We start from the raw sequence: 20519 nt of genomic DNA, 5'->3' as shown, positions 1-20519 counted from the left end.
AATAAGTCAGCTTGTGCTCTTAGAGAATATAGAGACAAATGCAAGAATGCTAAACACTGTGTAAAACTAGCTAAACAAAAGTCATGGGAGGACTTTGCCGAGAACATAGAAAATAAATATCAAGAAGGTGGCCAAATATTCTGGAGGTTGTTGAAGAAGCTTAGAAATGGAGGAAAGCGTGCTGTAAAAGGAATTAGAGATATTTAAAGGTGACATGAAAACGGGAGAAAAAGATATCCTTGAAGTATGGAGTAATTACTTTGAAAAAACTGCTAAATGAAAGAAGCAATGATGACAGCACAGTGGTAAAAAACACTGACCATGCATGCAGTCATGAATACATATTCATACATGAACTAGAAAAAGCCATCAAAGGCTTGAAATGTGAAAAGGCAGCAGGAGTAGATGATATTCAACCAGAAATGCTGAAATATGGTGGTATAAGAGTCTTACAGTGGCTGCACTGCATAGTTCAGAAAGCTTGGACAGAGAGACGAATTTCTGATGATTGGAGTAGAGCTCTCATAGTACCCATATATAAAAAGGGAAATAAAACTGAATGTGAGAATTACAGAGGTATTTCCCTACTGAGTGTTCCTGGCAATATGCAAGTATTCTTGAGAAACGGTTGATAAGAATTGTGGAAGAAAAGCTTGGTGAAGAACAAGCTGGATTCAGACCAAATAGAGGCTGTCAGGTTCAGATCTTCACTTTACGACAAACAGTGGAGAAAGCATGGGAATATATCAGATCTGTATTTAAGTTTTGTCGATTTGGAGAAGGCATATGACAAGGTGCCAAGAGATAAGCTATTCAATACACTACAGTTATATGGTGTCAATGGGGCATTATATCAAGCAATAGTTAGTGTTTATTTGAGTTGTAAGTCAGCAGTTAGAATTGAAGAATGTACAGGAAGATGGTTTAATGTTAAATCTGGTGTGAGACAAGGAAGTTTGTTATCCCCTCTGTTATTTATTATCTATATGGATCACATTATGAAGGAAAGTGGTATTAAACATGATATCAAAATTAGAGATACTGAGGTTTAATAAGTCCAAAAAATCTATGGACATGAAATGTTTGTGTCAGAATAGGCTAGATGTTTAAGTTCAACTGAAGAAGAGAAAACAGATCTTAGTTTATATATTATCAAAAGGGAGAGTGAAGCATGATCTTTTTTCTGGAAAAGAAGAGATGATTGTATGATGGTAGAGTTAAAATTTACTAGATTGGCTTCACTCTAGTCGAATAGCAATTATTAAAGGCATTAAGTATAGATCTTGAAGCTTGAGTCATTTGAGCACTACAAGATTTTTTTGGAATAAAAAGAATTGAATGGAATCATCAGCAAATTTATGAATTGGATTCGATATTAGTGAGAGATTACTGATATACTGGAGGAAGAGGTGAATGCAGAGTCTTAGGGTACTCTGCCATTGATGGAAAAATCTGAGAGAAAACCATACCATGATGACAGTGAATGATAATGGGTGTGTTATATTTATGCCAGGATAAGCTAGATGTGAATGTCAACTCAAGAAGATAACACCGATCTTGACTGAAAATTGGAATATTTTCAAAACTAAGATGGAGAGAAAATGGTATCTTTCGTTGATAATATGACAGGACTGTGGTTTGACACTGAAATACACTAGATTATCTTCAGTGATGAGGAGATCCATATTTGAGACATTGGCTGTGGAAGATGCTTGCATTATTTAAGTACTACAAAGTTTCTCAAATGTAGAGGAATGGAGAGTACTGTCTCCAGCAACACCATGGATAGAATTTGAAATTAGAAAGTGTTGCTGTATAGCAGGAAGAGCATTCGCAGGTGTACAGAATATTTTCAAAACTAAGAGAGCGAGAGAAGTAGTATCTTTCTTCGATAATATGATAGGTCTGTGGTTTGATGACACTGAAATACACTAGATTATCTTCACTGGTGAAGAGATCCATGTTTGAGACATTGGCTGTGGAAGTTTGGTTTACTGTGTAGAAATCTTAATCATCCACATGACATGCAGTGAGCAACTAGAGGAAGCTGGCAATTCACTAACAAAGATTAGGAAAGAGACTTAAAATGGTATCTTGGTATTAAAAAAAAAATCCATATTTGTAGTGTTAGCTTGAAGAACTAACCTTATCAACTTAATTGGTTAGTTTCCAAGTGTTGGCTATTGATGACTTTTTTCATTATTTTTAAAGATATTGAAGTGAGAGCAATCAAAACAATACTCAGAATGGCTGATTTATTTCCCTTTTTAGGAATAAGCTAGATAAAAGCTGTTGTGTTGGATAGATGACTGACAGCTTATAAAGATTACACAGAATGGGTGTTAGTTCGGGAGCACAAGCATTTAGTACAAATGGAGGGATATGTTATTTGAATTAAGAGACTTATTAGTATCAGGGATATTGAGTATTGTTAAGATCTGAAAAGGCAGCACACTGTGGGTAGTTTGTGGAATAGTTGATTTGCCTTAGTTGTCTAAACAAGGGAAGAAAAGACATGCGAAGAGGTAGGTGGAAACAAAGGCCAAATGTTCTGGTGGAAGTTAGGGTTTTATTAGTATCAAAGCTATTCGGTGTTGTTTTGATGTCCTTCTGACTAAAGATTGCAGGAAGCATTCTATGGATAGTCCAGGGAAAAATTGATTCTCTGGACCATTTGCTGTGGTTCTCTAAACAAAGGAGGAAAACTGATGCAAAGAGTTAGGTGGAAACAGAGGGCAGAAGTTGTGAGCCCAACAGCTTTGGAGAGAGACACTGACATCTGAACAGGAGGCAGGCCTAGTACATTTTGCTCTTACAAAGCCTGCTTTTTTTTTTAGTTATAGACTGGGATTTAAGGTGAGTGTGAAATTAGGTTTTTAACTTGACATTGAATGTCTATTGAGTTTTTGTCTTGGACTCCTTTGGCATATTTTTTATTTTATTTTTATTTTGGAGAACCAGGGTTTAGTTAGGAGTGAGGGATTTTGAGTAGATTGGGAGTAAAAGAACTTCGTCATTTCATCAAAGCAAATGCTTGGAATAGTGGAAGCAAATCAGACTATAAAAAAGCATGTTCTGATATTCTTCCATTATGCTACTCAATATATTATTCAATAGATTTTACCATATGTCCATGTTACGGTATTGCAGTCATGCCATTGGTGATAAACTACAGGATATTTTAGTGGGCCATGTTTAGGATTGACAGACAAAATAAAGGATTATTAATTTGAAGGGAGTGATTTTCTACTTTCAATGAGTCTGGACAATTTGATAGTAATTTAGTTAATATTAAGTGAGAATATCTTATAATTTCATTGTCGTGCTGTTGGATGTGTTCCCAATCTCAGTGGACAGAAGTCTTGAGACAGTAAGTTTAGTGTACCCATTTTGTAAGAGGGTATTAGTAATGAAATGTTTTTATTTGGTTATCCTAGGATTAAAATGATTCTTAATTTATGAGGCTTAAAACGATGTGAAATTACATGCAAAGTTATCAGTTTGCATGGGTTGATTTCATCCAGATAGAAAATTTTAGCTTTTCAGATGAGCCAATCAGTTTCTTTATCCTGGAAAGGAAGTGAAATCTCTTTCTCTGTCAATTTTGCAATAAATGTTTTGGTTGTTTAGATGGTTGCTGAATGTGGCTGTATTTTGTATATCCAAAGAATCCTTATAATAAGGTTATGTAAAGCTTGCCTTATCTATATAAATAACAGTGCATTCTGTTATTTTCTTTTAGCACAAAATTCATTCCCCATGTCTGTAAAATATAAGGGCTCCTATTGAATATTATGAAACTGGATAAAATATAAAGCATTGCATCCAGTTACACAGGTATGCTTCAGGCATTTTACATTTTCTTGGCCAATGCTTAAATCGATTCACTTCCAAGATAATCTTCATAGATCTAGTGCTAACAGAATTTATAACATCTCTAAAGCAGAGATGTTTAATGAATGAATCTGTAACATTGAAATGGGAGTTCCAAAATTTGGAAGGTAAATAATGTTTACCCATTGAATATAGATACTTTAAAATTTACTTTCTGAATAAAATTCCTGACAACATCTATGACTTAAAGTTAAGCTAACTTTAATGCTTTAAAAGAAGAACAACTCTGAATGATTAAACCTAAAATGTACTTAACCAAAAAAAAAAGTTGCAAATCTGAATGTCTAGTGCTCAACAGAAAGGATGTTTTTGCAGTCTTAATTTTTCAGTCTGTTCTTGAAAAGTTAAGGGAATATAATTAGAAAAAAAATTTAAGGACCCACTATCGTTTTACGAGGATGTTCTGAAAACTTCTCGGCCTTGACCATAGATGGCAACACTATCGGCACGATTTTTTTTTTCTAAGTGGGTGCTTAAGGGTTAAACCTGTATAACTGAGAGGAGACTTCCACGTAGTCTTTAAAGGAATGTGGAGAACCGACCAGGGCTTCTGACCTAATGTCCAGTCCTCACCTTCTCGTGGTGCACCCTGTTAGGTATCTACCTGGATACTGAACGAACAAGGATGGGCTGGCAATTTGGGATTTAGCCAACCAAATTCTTATTGGTCCACAATATTAACACGTTCATTGCCAATCACGCGATATCACGTGTTACGAGTTCTCACCGAACGGCCGATTACGCGTTATCTCGTGGACGTCGCTAACTAAATAAAAAAATAAAAATAATTTGACCACCACACGAAATTCCAATTTTCAGCTTGGCAACGAAGGTTCATTGCTAATCACGTGATGCGAGTTCTCACCAAACTGCCGATCACACGTTATCACGTGGACATCGCTAACTAAATAAAAAAATATAAAAAATTTGGCCACCACACGAAATTCCAATTTTCAGCTTGGCAATGAACGTGTTAAATGATGTACAACATGATAGAATTTCATGCCGGCTGAGGCGTCACCCCGTCGTTTTTGCCAGGGAACCAGGGTGAAGAGCGAAAAGTCAGCTACTGGAACAAATCCTAAAACACACCTCAATTCAATATCACTAGAATTGAAGATCGGTACTATCAACATAAGAAGCCTGAATGGCAAAGAAATGGAGCTAGCTGAGGAATTAGATAAGTACCAGATCGACATAATAGAGGCGATTGAAACAAAAAAGAACAAAGCTGGTGAGCTCTTTCTGAGCATTAAATACAAAATCTTATATTCAGGCAAGTACAATCAAGGAAAAGGAGTAGCCATAGTATTCAACACTAAATACGAGACTAATCTTCTTGAATGGCAGGCAATTTCAAGTAGAGTGATGTGGGCATATATCAGAATGGGAAACTGGACAATGAGATTTATTTGTGTCCATGGTCCCACAGAAGGTTCTCCTAAGGTAGAAGTGGAGGAATTTTTTGAGGCTTTAGAAAAAGCAAATGACAGAATGAAAAATGAAAAGTTGGTCCTTGTTGGAGATCTAAATGGCAGAGTAGGAAATGATTGTCAGACATACAAAAATATTCTGGAAAAATTTGGAGAAAAGAGCAAAGCTAATAACAATTGCAAATACTTGTTGGATTTCTGCTCAGGACATGGGCTGGTTATTTACAAACACCATGTTCCAACATAAAAATGTTCACAAATTCACATGGAGAGAAGAGGCAAGGAATAAGAAAAGTCTCATTGACTATGTTATTGTTGATAGTGATGTTTTCTCCCTGGTGCAGGACACCAGAGTGTACAGAGGATTTGAAATTGGAAGGATCACTATTTAGTCTTAAACAGGATAAAATTGAATTTCATATTGAAAAGATGAACATGTAAAAAGTTTTAAAATGATTAAAAGTTGAGCAGTTCTCAGATGTGAACTGTAGACTAAAATATACAAACATTATTCAAAAAAAAAATGAAATAGTTTGGAGAACAAGAATCAAATCTTGGAGATTCAGTGGCAAGCTCTGAAGAAAACATTCATTGATTCTTCCAGAGAAGCATGTGGTGAGGTCTGCAAGGATAAAAAAAATCAGAACTCCCTGGTGGACATATGAAGTTAAAGAGGCAGTGAAGGAAAAGAAGAAAGCATATCAAAAGTTCCTGGCAAATAAGTCAGCATGTGCTCTTTGAGAATACAGAGACAAATGTAAGAAATCTGAACACTGTGTAAAACTAGTTAAACAAAAGTCACAGGAAGACTTTGGTAAGAACATAGAAAATAAATATCAAGATGGTGGTGAGATATTCTGGAGGTTGTTGAAGAAGCTCAGAAATGGAGGAAAGAGTGCTGTTAAAGGAATTAGAGAAGATAAAGGTGATATGAAAACTGGAGAAAAAGATATCCTTGAAGTATGGAGTAATTACTTTGAAAGACTGCTAAATGAAACTAGCAGTGATGACAGCACAGTGATCAAAAACACTGACCAGGCATGCAATCAGGAATCATATCCATTCTTGAAGTAGAAAAAGGCATCAAAAGTCTGATATGTGGAAAGGCAGCTGGAGTAGATATTAGACCAGAAATGCTCAAGTATGGAGGTATAAAAGTTTTACACTGGCTACACTGTATAGTTCAGAGGGCCTGGACAGAAGGATGAATTAAAGATGATTGGAGTAGAGCTCTCATAGTACCCATATATAAAAAGGGAAATAAAACTGATTGTGAGAATTAGAGGTATTTCTCTACTGAGTGTTCCTGGTAAGATTTATGCCAGTATACTTGAGAAACAGGTGAGAAGAATTGTGGAAGAGAAGCTTGGTGAGGAACAAGCTGGATTCAGGCCAAATAGTCTGCCAGGATCAGATATTCACTTTACGACAAATAGTTGAAAAGTCATGGGAATATAACAAAGATCTCTACTTGAGTTTTGTAGATCTTGAAAAAGCATATGACAAGGTGCCAAGAGAGAAGCTATTCAAAACGCTACAGTTGTATGGTGTCAGTGGATCATTACGTCAAGCAATACTTAGTCTTTATTTGAGTTGTAAGCCAGCAGTTAGAATTGAAGGAAGTACAGGAAGATGGTTTAATGTTAAATCTGGTGTCAGACAAGAGTGTACGTTATTACCTCTGTTATTCATTATCTATATGGATTAGATTATGAAGGAAAGTGGTATTAAAACTGATATCATTGGAGTTGTTAATGTCAGCTCCTTGCTTTATGCGGATGATGTGATACTTCTAAATAAATTCGCTACATGTCTGCAAAATTCCCTGACTAAATTGAATAACTGTTGTGATAGATATGGTATGAAGTTCAGCAATAACAAGACAAAGATAATGAAAATAGGCAGAAGCATTTAAAATATCAGCTGGATTGTGAATGAGGAACCTATAGAACAAGTAAAACATTTCAGCTACTTTGGCACGATTTTTTGTGGAGATGGTAAATTAAATATGGAAATAAGCAATTCAGCTGAATAAATTTATATGGAATAAGAGAGAAATTAGTCAAAACACTAAATTAGCTTTATACAAGACAGTGTTCAAACCAGTTTTAACTTATGGATCTGAGAGCTGGGTCAGAAGTAAAACACTTGACCAAAGACTAGAGTCCGCAGATATGAGAGTCCTGAGAAAGATTAGCAGCGTGAACAGATGTCATCAATTTCAATATCATATTAAAAACAAGGATGTTAGGAAAGAACTTGACGTTGTCAGCATCCAGGAATGCGTTAGCTGAGCTAATCTCAGGTGGTATGGTCACTTAAACAATGGGCGTGGAAAGATTAGCCAAACAAGTGTTCTCTGCCAGGTTGGCAGGAAAAAAAATACTTATAGGAAGACCAAGATATAGGTGGATTGATACTGTAAAAAGTGCCTTAGAGGATAGATATATAAATATAAGATCTGACAATGTTATAGCTTTGACAGGTAACAGATTGATTTGGCAGAAAATTGTAGGTAGGAAGTTAGTAATGATGTAAATTTTTCATGTAGTACTCTCATATTCTGTACATCCTTTGAGGGTAAATGTCAGGAATTTGATGATGATGAAGTTGGTAAACACCTGTCATAAACATACATATGAAGTTGCAAGTTATTCTATCAAATAGTTTATAGCTGTCTGTAGCAAAATTGTTGTTTGTATCCCTTGAAATGGATAAAATTGATTATTGTACATTTATAAAATTCTTTGTTAAAGAATGTTTAATGACAAAAGAAATTCATTCAAAATTCATAAAAGTTTATGGGTACTCTTCTCCTTCGTTTTTGACAATTAAGAAACGGGCTGCCGAATTTAAACATGGCTATACCGGCCTTGAAGATGATCCACGTGAAGGACCTCCAAAAATTATAACAACACCAGAAATCATTGATCAAGTGCACGATATGGTATTGGATGACTAGTGAGTCAAAGTGCACGAATTGCTGAGACTGTAAGCATTTCAAAAGAATGTGTAGGATATATTTTGCATGAAGAATTGCAAATGAAAAAAGCTTTGCGAAAGATGGGTGCTGCGCTTTCTCACAGCTGATCATAAACGCACTCGCATGAAAATCTCTGAACAGTGCCTGGAGCATTTTAACAAGAATAAAACTGATTTTTTGTATCAATTTATTATTATGGATGAGACTTGGGTTCACCATTACACACCAGAATCCGAACAGCAGTCAAAATAATGGACAAAAGCCGGTTGTTCAGCGCCAAAGAAGACAAAGTCAGTTCCATCAGCAGGAAAGGTCACGATATCAGTGTTTTGGGATGCTAAAGGCATTTTGTCTATTAATTATCTTGAAAAGGGTAAATCAATAACCAGGGAATATTATTCTGATCTTTTAACCAGACTAGACGAAAAAATTTGTGACCTGGTTTTAAGAAGAAAAAAATCAATTTTAATCAGGATAATGCACTTGCCCACAAAGGTGTTTTGGCAATGGGAAATTCAAGGGATATGCACTATGAATTGTTGGAACATCCACCCTATTCCCCTGATTTGGCTCCCTTTGACTTCTACTTCTCAAAACTAAAACTCTTCATTGCCGGTCAGCATTTTTCTTCGAATCAAGAGGCGATTGCACGTATAGAGGGGTATTTTGCAGATCTTACTGAGAACCATTACAGGGACGGGAATGGTGCTGTAGCATCACTAGAATAAATGTATTAGTCTTAAGGAAGATTAGGTTGAAAAATAAAAATCATTTTGAAATTATAAATTTGTTTTTTCATTGTTAGGCTGAGAACTTTTTCAGACCATCCTCGTACTTGTTATATTCACATATTTTAAATTGTTTTTCATGTTATCTAGTAGAACCTCTAAAGTACACCACCACATAAAAAGGTCAACTCTTAGGAGTATTCATAATGTCCAAAATAATTATCCTCGAATTAGTGATTCTCATCTTTGATGAGTGGTAAGATCTAATTACCACTCCATGCAGATGCATGTTCTGTATTAAATAATGATCCAACAAGAGAATTATAATTACGCTAGTAACTTCTAGAATATTTAGACTTAGGTGCTGGTTTAAACTCAGTTAGGTTTAATGGAATGAATAAAGTGCAATAAAATAACTGTAAGCCACTTATAAATTGTTAGATTATGACCTTATTAATTCTCAGAAAAAACATTATAAAAGCTTCTAAAAATGTCACTGTTTGTTTCCTGAAGTAATTAAAAAAAACTTAAACCTTTTACCCCCCCCCCCAATACTCACAATATACAGGTTGCCTAAAATTCATAAACCCAATATCCCTTACTACATGATGCTACTAAGTCCTCATCCTTTAAATTAGCCAAATCTTTATCTCCACTTACTGACTATACTTTAGCTTATATTAAAAATTCTGTTCATTTCAGATAATAATTATATGCTTAAATAATATCACGGTGAACTTTTTCATCCTTTATTTATTGATATCCTCTTTTCTGATTTTTCCCTTTTGACATCACTGATCTCATCTCTTCAATTTTTCCATCCATACTGGTTACTTCACTTGGATTGATGCCATATATAAAGAGATATAGGGTACAACAATGGGCTCTCTCTCCTCTAGATAGTTTCTATATGGAGCATGTTGAAAAATATGCCCTAGATCCCTTCCTCCTCAACAACCAACACTCAAGAATCTGGTTCAGTATATAAAAAAAGAAAATAACAATAGCCTACCTTTTTTTGGATACGCTAACCATGTTTTCCAAATGGCATCCCTTTCTCAATTTACAGAAACCCCATTCACACAGTTAGATACTTAGAAACATTTGAGTTATCTTTTCTTTGAACAATTGATGTTATTAAAACTTATCAACAAAGTCTCAAATCTCTATTGCAAGTAAGCTTTGCTCACAGATGAATTCTCTCTTTTATTCACCACACATCCCTTCTAATGGCTACAAATTGTTCTGCCCATTCTACCTAACATGCAGATTACGATAATGCTATTACTATTTCCTGTATCTAGGGCATGTTGGAAAAAATAGCCAAAACTCTAAAGAATTGCATTGCTTTCAAACCTCATTTCTGTTCTAGGTGTGTACGAGGTTCTCCATTCTTGCAGCTTATCATATTATAGTCATACTGGTAGATCTACAAACATCTGCCTTGATGAACACAAGAAGTACATATGCCACCATGACTATAGCCTTGTTGATCATGCTTTTGGATACCTTGCACTGAATCAGATGGGAAAAAAAAAAACTACTATGCTTTAGTGCAACAAATGCAGACTTGAAATACTTTTTTTTTTTAGAATCAGCAGTAGATTTAAAAAAACAGCCTAATCTAAATAAATATGGTTGTGTTAAACTTCCCAGTATTTGGGAAACATTAATTCTTAGGCTTCCTGTTCAACATCTGAGGCTAGCCAACAGCACCCATTGGGGATGTCCCCATCATAGGACTCTTTGTAGTCTGACTTCTCCAATTATTTGGTTGTGTGTTTTTGTGTGTGTGGTTACAATTTCAATACTGTATCACTGATGAACAGGTAAACTCGTGTTTAATTATTTTTGTGTGCTATATTCATTCCATTAAATTTAACTATGAGACTACTAACCTCTCTAAAATAACATACATGAATTTACTAGAGAAACAAGATTAGTTCATAGATCGCTTTGTCCTCTTTACTCTCATTTTTTGGAGTGCATAAAATTTATTAAGAAAATATCCCCTTACATCCAGTGTTGAAAGAATTGATTTCTCGGTTTATAATTTTTCTAAACAGATAGCAAGACTTAGGAAAACAAGTTTAAAGGATGTCAGCATTGTTCACAGAAACTGCTGAACACGCTATCTACCAGGGGCGAATATTCAAGGTGTGCGGTGCTCATCCACAGAATAGCAATGTTATCGATATATTTTTGCATTTATTCCTGTTAAAGATTCCCCTAATTGTTTCCAGGCTTTGCTTAATTCCTTGAAGGAAACACAATATACTAATTCTTCACGAAGAGGACACTTTTTGACGTGTAAACATTGCATCACAGTCATGTTAATAGCCCAGGTTATTAACATGACTGTGATGGTCATGTTAATAACCTAACCTATTATAGGCATAATAGTCATGTTAATTGTGTTCAAAATACATACCTTTTGAGCCCTTTGAAAAGATGTACAGATGGCGCAGGTCAAATTCTTAGTGTTCCAGTGTTTTAAGCCACTTGGAATGTAAGACAGGATAAGTGCTGAGACAATAGCACCTAGTGGCTGCGATTTGGTGTGTCAACCAATCCAATTGAACTTTTTCATTTGTATGAGTTGCTGTTTTCTGGGTTTCATCTGTTTTGCATGCATGAAGTGTGAACTGACGTGGTAGGCAAATTTTTAATATATAATTTTCAATAAATTTATAACTTTTTGCCCGTTTTCTGTCAAAAGATTGTATGACTTGTCGAAGGAGGTAAGTGTCGTCTCTTCAAAATTTACTGAGTAAGCAGAAAGATGCATAAACTGAGTACATCAGAGACTTCTCTATTTCGCAATACAGTAGAATGGTTAACGGAATGTGAAGTGCATCAAGACTTTTTTTGTTGGACTTGTTTATTCTCCATTTGGAATAAGCATGGATATTTCGACCTTAATCATTTAACAGCAGCAATGCAAAAATGTGAGCACTCCCAATCACATGTTCAGTCATTTTTAAATCTTAAGATGTTTGGAAAACAAAGAATTGACACTGTCATTGACAAAGAAAAATTGAGATTATCCATCATAATGAACAGGAAACATGAACAGAAAGATAAATAGACTCTTAAAAAGATTAATTGATGCTGTATGCTATTTGGCTAAGCAAGAGCTTCCTTTGAGAGGTCATGATGAGGCTGAAGATTCAGCTAATTAAGGAAATTATATAGAATTTTTAAGTGTGGTCTGTGAGTATGATCTTTTTTTAAACAGTCATTGAAAGGATTAGACTATTTCAAGGAACTTCCTCCACAATACAAAATTATATCATCAATGCAATATCTGATGTGATTAATGATTCTATTTAAAAAAAAAAAAAAAAAGCTTTAACATATGTATGCTGCTTCTGTGTCGAGTGGTTGCATTTTCATATAACTTTATATTGCATGTTAATTGCACCTCTTTTCAGTAGAATTTTATTTCTGAAATTATCATTTTAGCATGTTAAGTTGTCTGGATGATATTGAATATCTGAAATGCAATTTAAACTGATTTCAAGTTATAATTTTGGATATTGGAAGTTTTTTCACTTGGTTAGACTATAATAAATTTAGTTTAATCCTTTATCCAAGTGTAAGCAAACAAAGTTTGCACATGAAATATTTTCAGGACTGAGGCAATTCATAAAGGTGGGCTAAACTCTCATCACGTCTTAGTATCTCCCATAATGCAAAGCACATTTCCTTGTGGACATGTATAATGCTACGCATTAAGGGAAGGGCCACTACCCAGACCGGTTTTGGCCTTCGTTGAGGTCTCGGCAGTGGGAGCCAGACCCAGAGGTGGTGATACTAAGGTGGAAGTAATGAAGTCTGTACGAGTTGCCAAAAGGTGTCTCACCTTATTATTAAATTACACTGGATTTAGAGAAAGATGTTGGAAGTTTTTTTACTTTGTTAGACTATAATAAATTTAGTTTAATCCTTTATCCAAGGGTAAGCAAACAGAGTTTGTGCCTTGAAGTATTGGGGTAGTGGCCCTTCCCCTTAATGCATAGCATTATACATGCCTGCAAGGAGATGTGCTTTGCATTATGGGAGATACTGAGACAAGTGATGAGAGCTTAGTCCACCTTTACCACAAGTTGCCTCAGTCCTGAAGATACTTCAGGCACAAACTTTGTTTGCTTACACTTGGATAAAGGATTAAACTAAATTTATTATTATGTGCTGATAAAGTTTGCATTAAACCACATATGCTTTTTTATTATTGTGTTATGTTCTTAGTGATTTTAAATTCTTTCAGAGAGGTCCAATATGATGAGATTTTATAACTTTAGCAAGGTAAAGAAAAACAGAAAGTGGTTAAAGGTAGGAGTTGTATATTTTTTATTTTAATTCTCTAAAAATAAGCTACAATTCATGATTTATTGTAGAGATTCTGTAATATTGATAAACCGATACCAATATTACAATATGTATCACAAACAAGTTGATGATAGAAAATTTTTAAGAGGATGCTAAGCAATTTGTTGTATGTATTATTAGTGAAAGGATGATTTTGTGAGTTGAGCTTACTAGGTATGAAAAACAGGAGATTGGAATAAAAAAAAATGGGAAAGCCTGCAGATTCAAGGACTGTTTTGAATGCCTAGAAAATTTTGCATTAAACAGAAGATGTAAGAAAAAAATAGAAAGCATACTTAAAGCTGATTTTCAGTAGATCTTCTAGCAGGTTATTAATTTCATAATTTTTGATTTTAAATTAAGATTTCTTTAAATCATAATTTATTCTTCATATTTCTCTTTAATATGTTAAGTCCAGTCTGCTTGCTATGGCTTTATGCCATCTTCCATTTTTGCATCAGGCTCAGTTGTCTGTCAGATCCAAGTAACTTGGCTTCTTAGAGACAACCTGCTTATGATAGGGCAGTTAATCCTGTCTGCATTGTGCATGTTCTTGTGGTTGGTTTGGCTGTTTGTTTTACAGAATGGGAAAAACCTGAGTATCCTAGAGGAAAAACGTTGCCACGTCTTTATGAGACCAGCTAACTTCCCTTCAGTTGAAAAGTCGTAATAGAGGTTCTTCATATTCCAGGATCTTTCCATCTGAGTGCATTGTCAATGCTGACTGAGCTGCAAAAGGCTGGGCTTTATAGAAGGCTAATTAATGCTATGATAATCTGCATAACCTGCTATGCCAACAATATTCAATTTTTGGATTGTCTTGTGTGATGAAAAATGGGCACATGCATATTAGACTGCTAACTTACTTTTGGATGAAAAGTACTTATGAAGATTATTTGCATCCAAATAGGATTCATACCAAAGAGCTTTGTCGTTACTGATGGAGCTAACACAGTTCGTTCAAAATATGAAGTTTTTTTGTAGTGAATTTCAGCATTCATCCCAACCTATACCAAATTTTATCCAAGTCCATTGGTCATTTGATCTGGTAATAGATTCCTGACTCCACTTTAGTTATTCTTTAAATTTTATATTCTGGAAAGAATGTATTAAAAAATAAATAAAAAGGAAAAAAAAAGCTAAGAATGTGTGATCTCATGCAATAAACAAAGTTGAGTAAAACAGATCACATCTTGTTAAGGAAAAGTGTACTGATACCTGGAAGTTATATTTTAGCAACAAAAAATGTCTGCTATTAAGTCTAGAATAGCTTAATCTGGGTATCAGGACCAGTGGGGAAAGTGATAATCTCATTAACTTAACTTTAATTTTATTATGGGAGCTCTCTGTCTTTAGGAACCTGTGAATGGTGGTGTAAAATCTTGTACAATAAATTAATTTAGTTAACTTATCGAGCTCAGTTTTACAAGAGTGTTAAATCAAAATATTGTTTTTTTTCCCCTTGAATATAAATTAATTACTTTGTGTAATGTATTCAATATTACCTGTGTGTAACTATACTATTTGAAAACAGAGTAAAGGGATTATGCCTTATTAGTATAGTGAGTCAGCAAAAAAGAAAAAAAGAAAGGATATTAAGCTGGACAGATTAAAGAAGAAATAAGCACATCAAAAAGGAAAGGTTTGCAACAACTTGTGAACATCTAGGCATCTAAAACAAAGACTTTCGGCAAAACAGAACACGAGTGACGTCATTGCACTGGAGTGACCGCGGACACTTCAGAGTTGAAACAAAGAATGAGGAGGATTTTTAAGGGGCTGAAGAGAGAAGAAAAAAAAAACGATGAGATGTTCTTGGCTGAAAGTTTGGTAGCTCATACCTCTTGACCCTGAGAGTACATTCGTGGTTTATCATTGGAGTTTTGTCGACGGTGAGTCTCCCTGAAATTCTCCAGGTAATTCCCAAGGCATGTCTGCTGATGTATCCTGCCGTATAGCAGGCCGCGATCTACTACTGTAAAAAAACAGGCAGCTGCCAGCCAAGGAAGAAGAAAAAAGGAAAGAGTATCGTTTGCTACTCTGGCCAGGATAACCTATATATAGCAATGGTGGGGCAAACTGTGGCTTGCGAGCCGAATGCGGTTCCCGATTTTATTTCGTAAATGCTTTAAAGGATAAGTAAAAAACAAATATTTCGAAACTTTAAATTTTTATCTTTTTAAATGGTACCGGTCTAAAGGGTTGTTAACATGGATTTTATTATTGTATTTGGTTGGTAAAAAGTGCTTGACATTTGATGGCCTGTGTTGCTCTCACCAAAATTAATTCCAAAAGTGAATACTATGATCACTGCATTACCCACCACCTCTGTTGCCTGGACTCTGCATCATCACTCTTCATGCAATACACACAAGTTACGCACTTGTGGTGGTAGCGGAACATACTAGTGTAGTGTAGATAAGTATGTTTAATCTCAATGAGTAGAGATTAAACATATTCTTCTTTAGTGAGTAGGACTGCTATATAGTTGTATTTTTTATTATTTATAAAGACAATTTTAAAATAATATTTTCTGTGTCTCTTGAACATTCAAAAATGTATGAAAAGTATTATGTGGCTCTTATTACCGAAGAACTTGCCCACCCCTGGTATATAGCGTACAGAAACGTCCAAGTTAAAGAAGTTATCCAGATCAAACAAAGATATGAGATATCCTGATGGAAACTTTGTTCGTAGTAAAGAACTGTTTACAAATTCATTTTAGAAATTATGGACTTTACAATCATGTTATAAATAACTATTTTAATTTCCCGATGTTTCGATCTTCATATTAAGATCATCATCTGGAGTATATATAAATATACAGGACAAGCTGAGTTACATTATACATAGTAAGCTAAAGGAACAATGATCTGATCACCGTTAATCTACTGGCATGACCTCTAGTGAAAAAAAAAAAATTAATTATTTAGGAACTACATCAAAACTAAATTATATTTAAGATAACATAGGAAAAAATTCTTTCTTATAGTCTTCTTTCAGTAACAATGATGTCCTATTTTTAGCATTACAATTGTTAATTTTGATATAGGATTCTGGATTATCTACAGTCCCGTGGGTAGAATATGCTTCCATATGCTTGGGATTTTTAGACCATCATTATTGTTCAAATTGGGGTGGTTGATAAGAATCTCACAGGCTTCCTTAAATTTGCATTCATACCATCTTTGGTTGTGATGTAAACAACTGGTGCTTTTCCAGTCAATTCTATGTAAAGTGTTCAGGGCATGGTCAGAAAAGCCAGCTTCACCATAGTTATTATATTTAATGTGTCGTTTATGTTCCTTTTGTCTGATAGGAATTGTGCATCTTGTTTCCCCTATATATGGTATATTACAGGTGCAATAAATCCAGTATACTCCAGGGTGGGCCAGCAGGGGGAGTGGGTCTTTGGATGAGTTGAGCAAGCTTTTTAGGTTTGCAGGCGGTTTAAAGGTCTCTTTGAGGTTGTATTTTTTGTAGTATTCTGTTTATTTTATTTGATGTCCATTTAATGTAAGGAATGGTTATAGTTTTATTATAGTCTGGATTATCTTTATTTTTTATTGAGGTCTTGTAGAGAATTTTGTTAATGGTGTTATGGCTGTAACCATTTTTTAGAAAAATATTGCTGATAACTTTAAATTCATGGCGGCCATGGGACCAGATCGCGAAAACATTGTCAACGTATCTAAGCCAGACTGGTTTTTAAAGTAGGGTAATCTAGAGCATGTTGCTCAAAATGTTCCATATAAAAGTTAGCAATAGGGGGGATAATGGTGAACCCATGGCTGTGCCTTCTTTTTGTAGGTAGAAAGCGTTTTGCCATACAAAATAACCAGAATGTAATACATGCGCAAAGAACGCTTATATATCTGGAGGGAATTTGTTCTGTAAAAGAAGGATTTTGTCATTGATTGGGACATTCGTAAAGAGGGCAAAGACATCAAAACTAACTAATACATCTTCTTTTTCAATTTCATCTGATCATTCCAATGCACTATCTCAAAAAAAATTACAAACCTGTGTTTTAATTAGATATTGCCACAACTTTCTATATAGTTAAGAGAAATTTGATTAGATGTTTCCTTTAATTCATTTCTTCAATTCCTCAGTCTCTATTATTCTGTCTGACTGGTGCAGTCGTAAATCAAATAAATTTGTCAGACCAAAGAGTGTGAGAAATTGAACGTACCATAATCTTATAGCCGGTGATAATTATATTTAGTCTACTATATATGCGATAGGAACATATAGAGGGAAATAACATCGTAGTATAGATAAGCTTTATGAGACTGCATAGTCGATTCAGTATAGAGGACTAAACATAACGTAAACGATTTTCTTTAAACCGGCGCAGTCTAAGGAAAGATAACAAGGAAAACATAAATACAGAACAAATAAAAGCAAATAATTTTTACAGTAGTGCAAACTTAACGATTACACATAAAACAAAGTATCAAAATGAGATTAACTGAGAAGAGACCCTTATTTATCCTATAAGAAATTCATTTGATTGGCAGCTTCATGTCCATTTTTAAAGTGTCTTGATGAAGTTCAATTTATGGTCTTCTCTAGAGCATGGTTACTAGATTATTTAACATTAACCCACTTGTCATGTTATATATGTATGATAGGTTTAGAACTGTGGAAAAGATGCATGTAAAGTTGAACATGATACCATATAAATTGCTTTAAGACCAACATATTTCCTGTCAGAGTGGTTTATTATTATAATCCCTTTGAATTGTTTTTATAATGAAAAACATCAGTTCACGTCTGTTGTCTTCTCTGTGGTAACACAAAAACAAAACAAATCTTTCAACCTAAAACTTACAAAAAATAAAAATTAAAATAAATAAATTAAACTAGTCATCCTATCACTGAAAATTGCTGTACATAATGTATGCATCCATTCAAATATACATTGGGTTAGCAGGCTCTTTTAAGTGTTCATGTACTATAATTTAAAGTTCATAGAGTAGAATTTTCATTTATGGATATTTGCATTGTTTTCTCAAGAACTAGGATGCCAGCAATGAATTTATGGTAGAGAGCTCTGTCAACTGGCAGCACGTTGGTCTGGGTATGTCAAAAGTTATGGTAATGAAATATCTGAAATGCTGTTCAATTTTATGTGAATCGCACCCATGAAAACTCTTGTATATTAGTATACAGTGAATGAGCAGTGGGCAAATAATGGAATGGGGAACTGGAGAAAGATACTTATTTGTGTCTATGGTCATACAGAAAGTTCTAAGGAAGAAGTGGAGGAATTTTTTGAGACATTAGAGAAGGCAGCCAACAAACAAAAAAAAAAGTTGGTTCTTGTTGGAGATTTAAACAGCAGAGTAGGAAATGATTAATAGACATATCAAAATATTATGGGCAGATTTGGAGAAAAGAGCAAAGCAAATAATAAATACATGCTAGATTTTTGTTTAGGACATGGACAAGTTATTAATAATAATTTTATTTTTATTTTTTTTCTGTTTTTTCAAGTTTTAGGTTGAAAGATTTTTTGTTTTGTTTTAGTGCTACTGCAGAGACACCTATGTTTCAACATAAAATTGCACAAATTTACACAGATAGAAGATGCAGGATATAAGTAAAGTTGTATTTTGTTGATAGCGATGTTTTCCCACTGGTTCAGGACATGACTATATACAGAGGATTTGAAATTGGAAGTAATAACCGTTTAGTTTTGAGCAGGTTAAAATTGAATTTTGTGTTGAAAAGAAGAATATGTAAGAAAGTTTTGAAACAAATCGAAGTTGAGAAGCTTTCAGAGGTGAAATGTAGACTAAAGTAATAATAATATTATTATTATTATTACCCAAGACCCCCATGGAGTCAGACTCATCTAGGATGAGTGTTTGATATACAAAGACTCATCCTTTAATATACAAACATTCAAGAAAAAAAAATTAAAGATTTTGAAAACAAGAACCAAACCTTGGAGATTCAGTGGCAAACCCTGAAGAAACCATTGATTAATTCAGCCAGAGGCATGTGCTGAGGTTGTCGGAAGGATAGAAAAATCAGAACTCCATGGCGGACTTGAGATGTTCAGGATGCAGTGAATTTAAATAAAGTGCATTTGAAAGTTCCTGGCAAGTAAGAAGTCATGGGAAGACATTGCAGTGAACATAAATTAAATATCAGGAAGGAGGGGCAAATTTTTCTGAATGCACTTGAAGAATCTTAGAAATGGAGGAAAGAGTACTGTAAAAGAAATTACAGACGATAAAGTTGACATGAAAACTGAAGTAATTACGTCAAAAGACAGCTAAATAAAACTAGCAGTGGCGACAGAGTGGGTAGAAAACATTCAACAGAATGCAATCAGGAATACATATCCATACTCAAAGTAGAAAAATGCCATCAAAAACATCAAATGCTGAAAGGCAGCTGGAGTAGATGTAATTAATCAGAAATGCCCAAATATGGAGGCGTCACGTTTTACAGGGCTGCACTTCATAATTCAGAAGACTTGGTTAGAGGGTCGAATTCCATTTGTTGGAGTAGAGCTGTTATATTACAAATCTATAAGAAGGAAATAAAACTGAATGAGTATTATAGAGGAATTTCAGTAATTAGTGTTCCTGGTAATATTTATTACCAACTCATCATCACCAGAGTTCAAGATCGGTATACTATCAATATAAGAAGCCTGAATGGCAAAGAAATGCAGCTAGCTGAAGGAATTGGATAAGTACCAGATCGACATAATAGGGGTGACTGAAACAAAAAAGACAAAAACTGGTGAGATCTCTCTAAGCAATAATTACAAAATGTTATATTCGGGCAATGACAAGGAAAAGGAGTAGTATTCGATACTAAATATGAGGCTAATCTTCTTGAATGGCAGGCAGTCTCAAGTAGAGTGATGTGGGAAAATATCAGAATAGGGCACTGGACTTATTTATGCCTATGATCCAACAGAAGGTTCCCTAAGGTAGAAGAGGAGGAATTTTTTTAAGGCTTTAAAGAAAGCAGACACAATGAAAAAGGAAAAGTGTTGAGGATCTAAATAGCAGAGTAGGAAATGATTGTCAGATATACAAAAATAATTTGGAGAAAAGAGCAAAGCTAATTATAATGGAAAAT

At 34.5% G+C, this 20519-nt stretch overlaps 1 protein-coding gene across 1 annotated transcript in view; it reads left to right on the top strand.

Annotated features, from left to right (window-relative positions):
* LOC150102573 (chromatin-remodeling ATPase INO80-like) overlaps positions 1-20519 on the top strand; it is a 215959-nt gene that overhangs the window by 69231 nt on the left and 126209 nt on the right. The window contains exon 4 of the mRNA XM_090398709.1: positions 13309-13373. Coding sequence (XP_090254835.1) covers positions 13309-13373 — 65 coding nt within the window. The remainder of the gene's footprint in view (positions 1-13308; positions 13374-20519) is intronic.

Source organism: Typopeltis vanoorti, chromosome 10 (genome assembly GCF_054136105.1).
Source record: "Typopeltis vanoorti isolate ZY-2024b chromosome 10, IOZ_Tvanoo_1.0, whole genome shotgun sequence".
NCBI lineage: Eukaryota > Metazoa > Arthropoda > Arachnida > Uropygi > Thelyphonidae > Typopeltis > Typopeltis vanoorti.
Note: the sequence above shows the minus strand (reverse complement) of the source record. Positions and strands in the feature narration are given on the sequence as shown.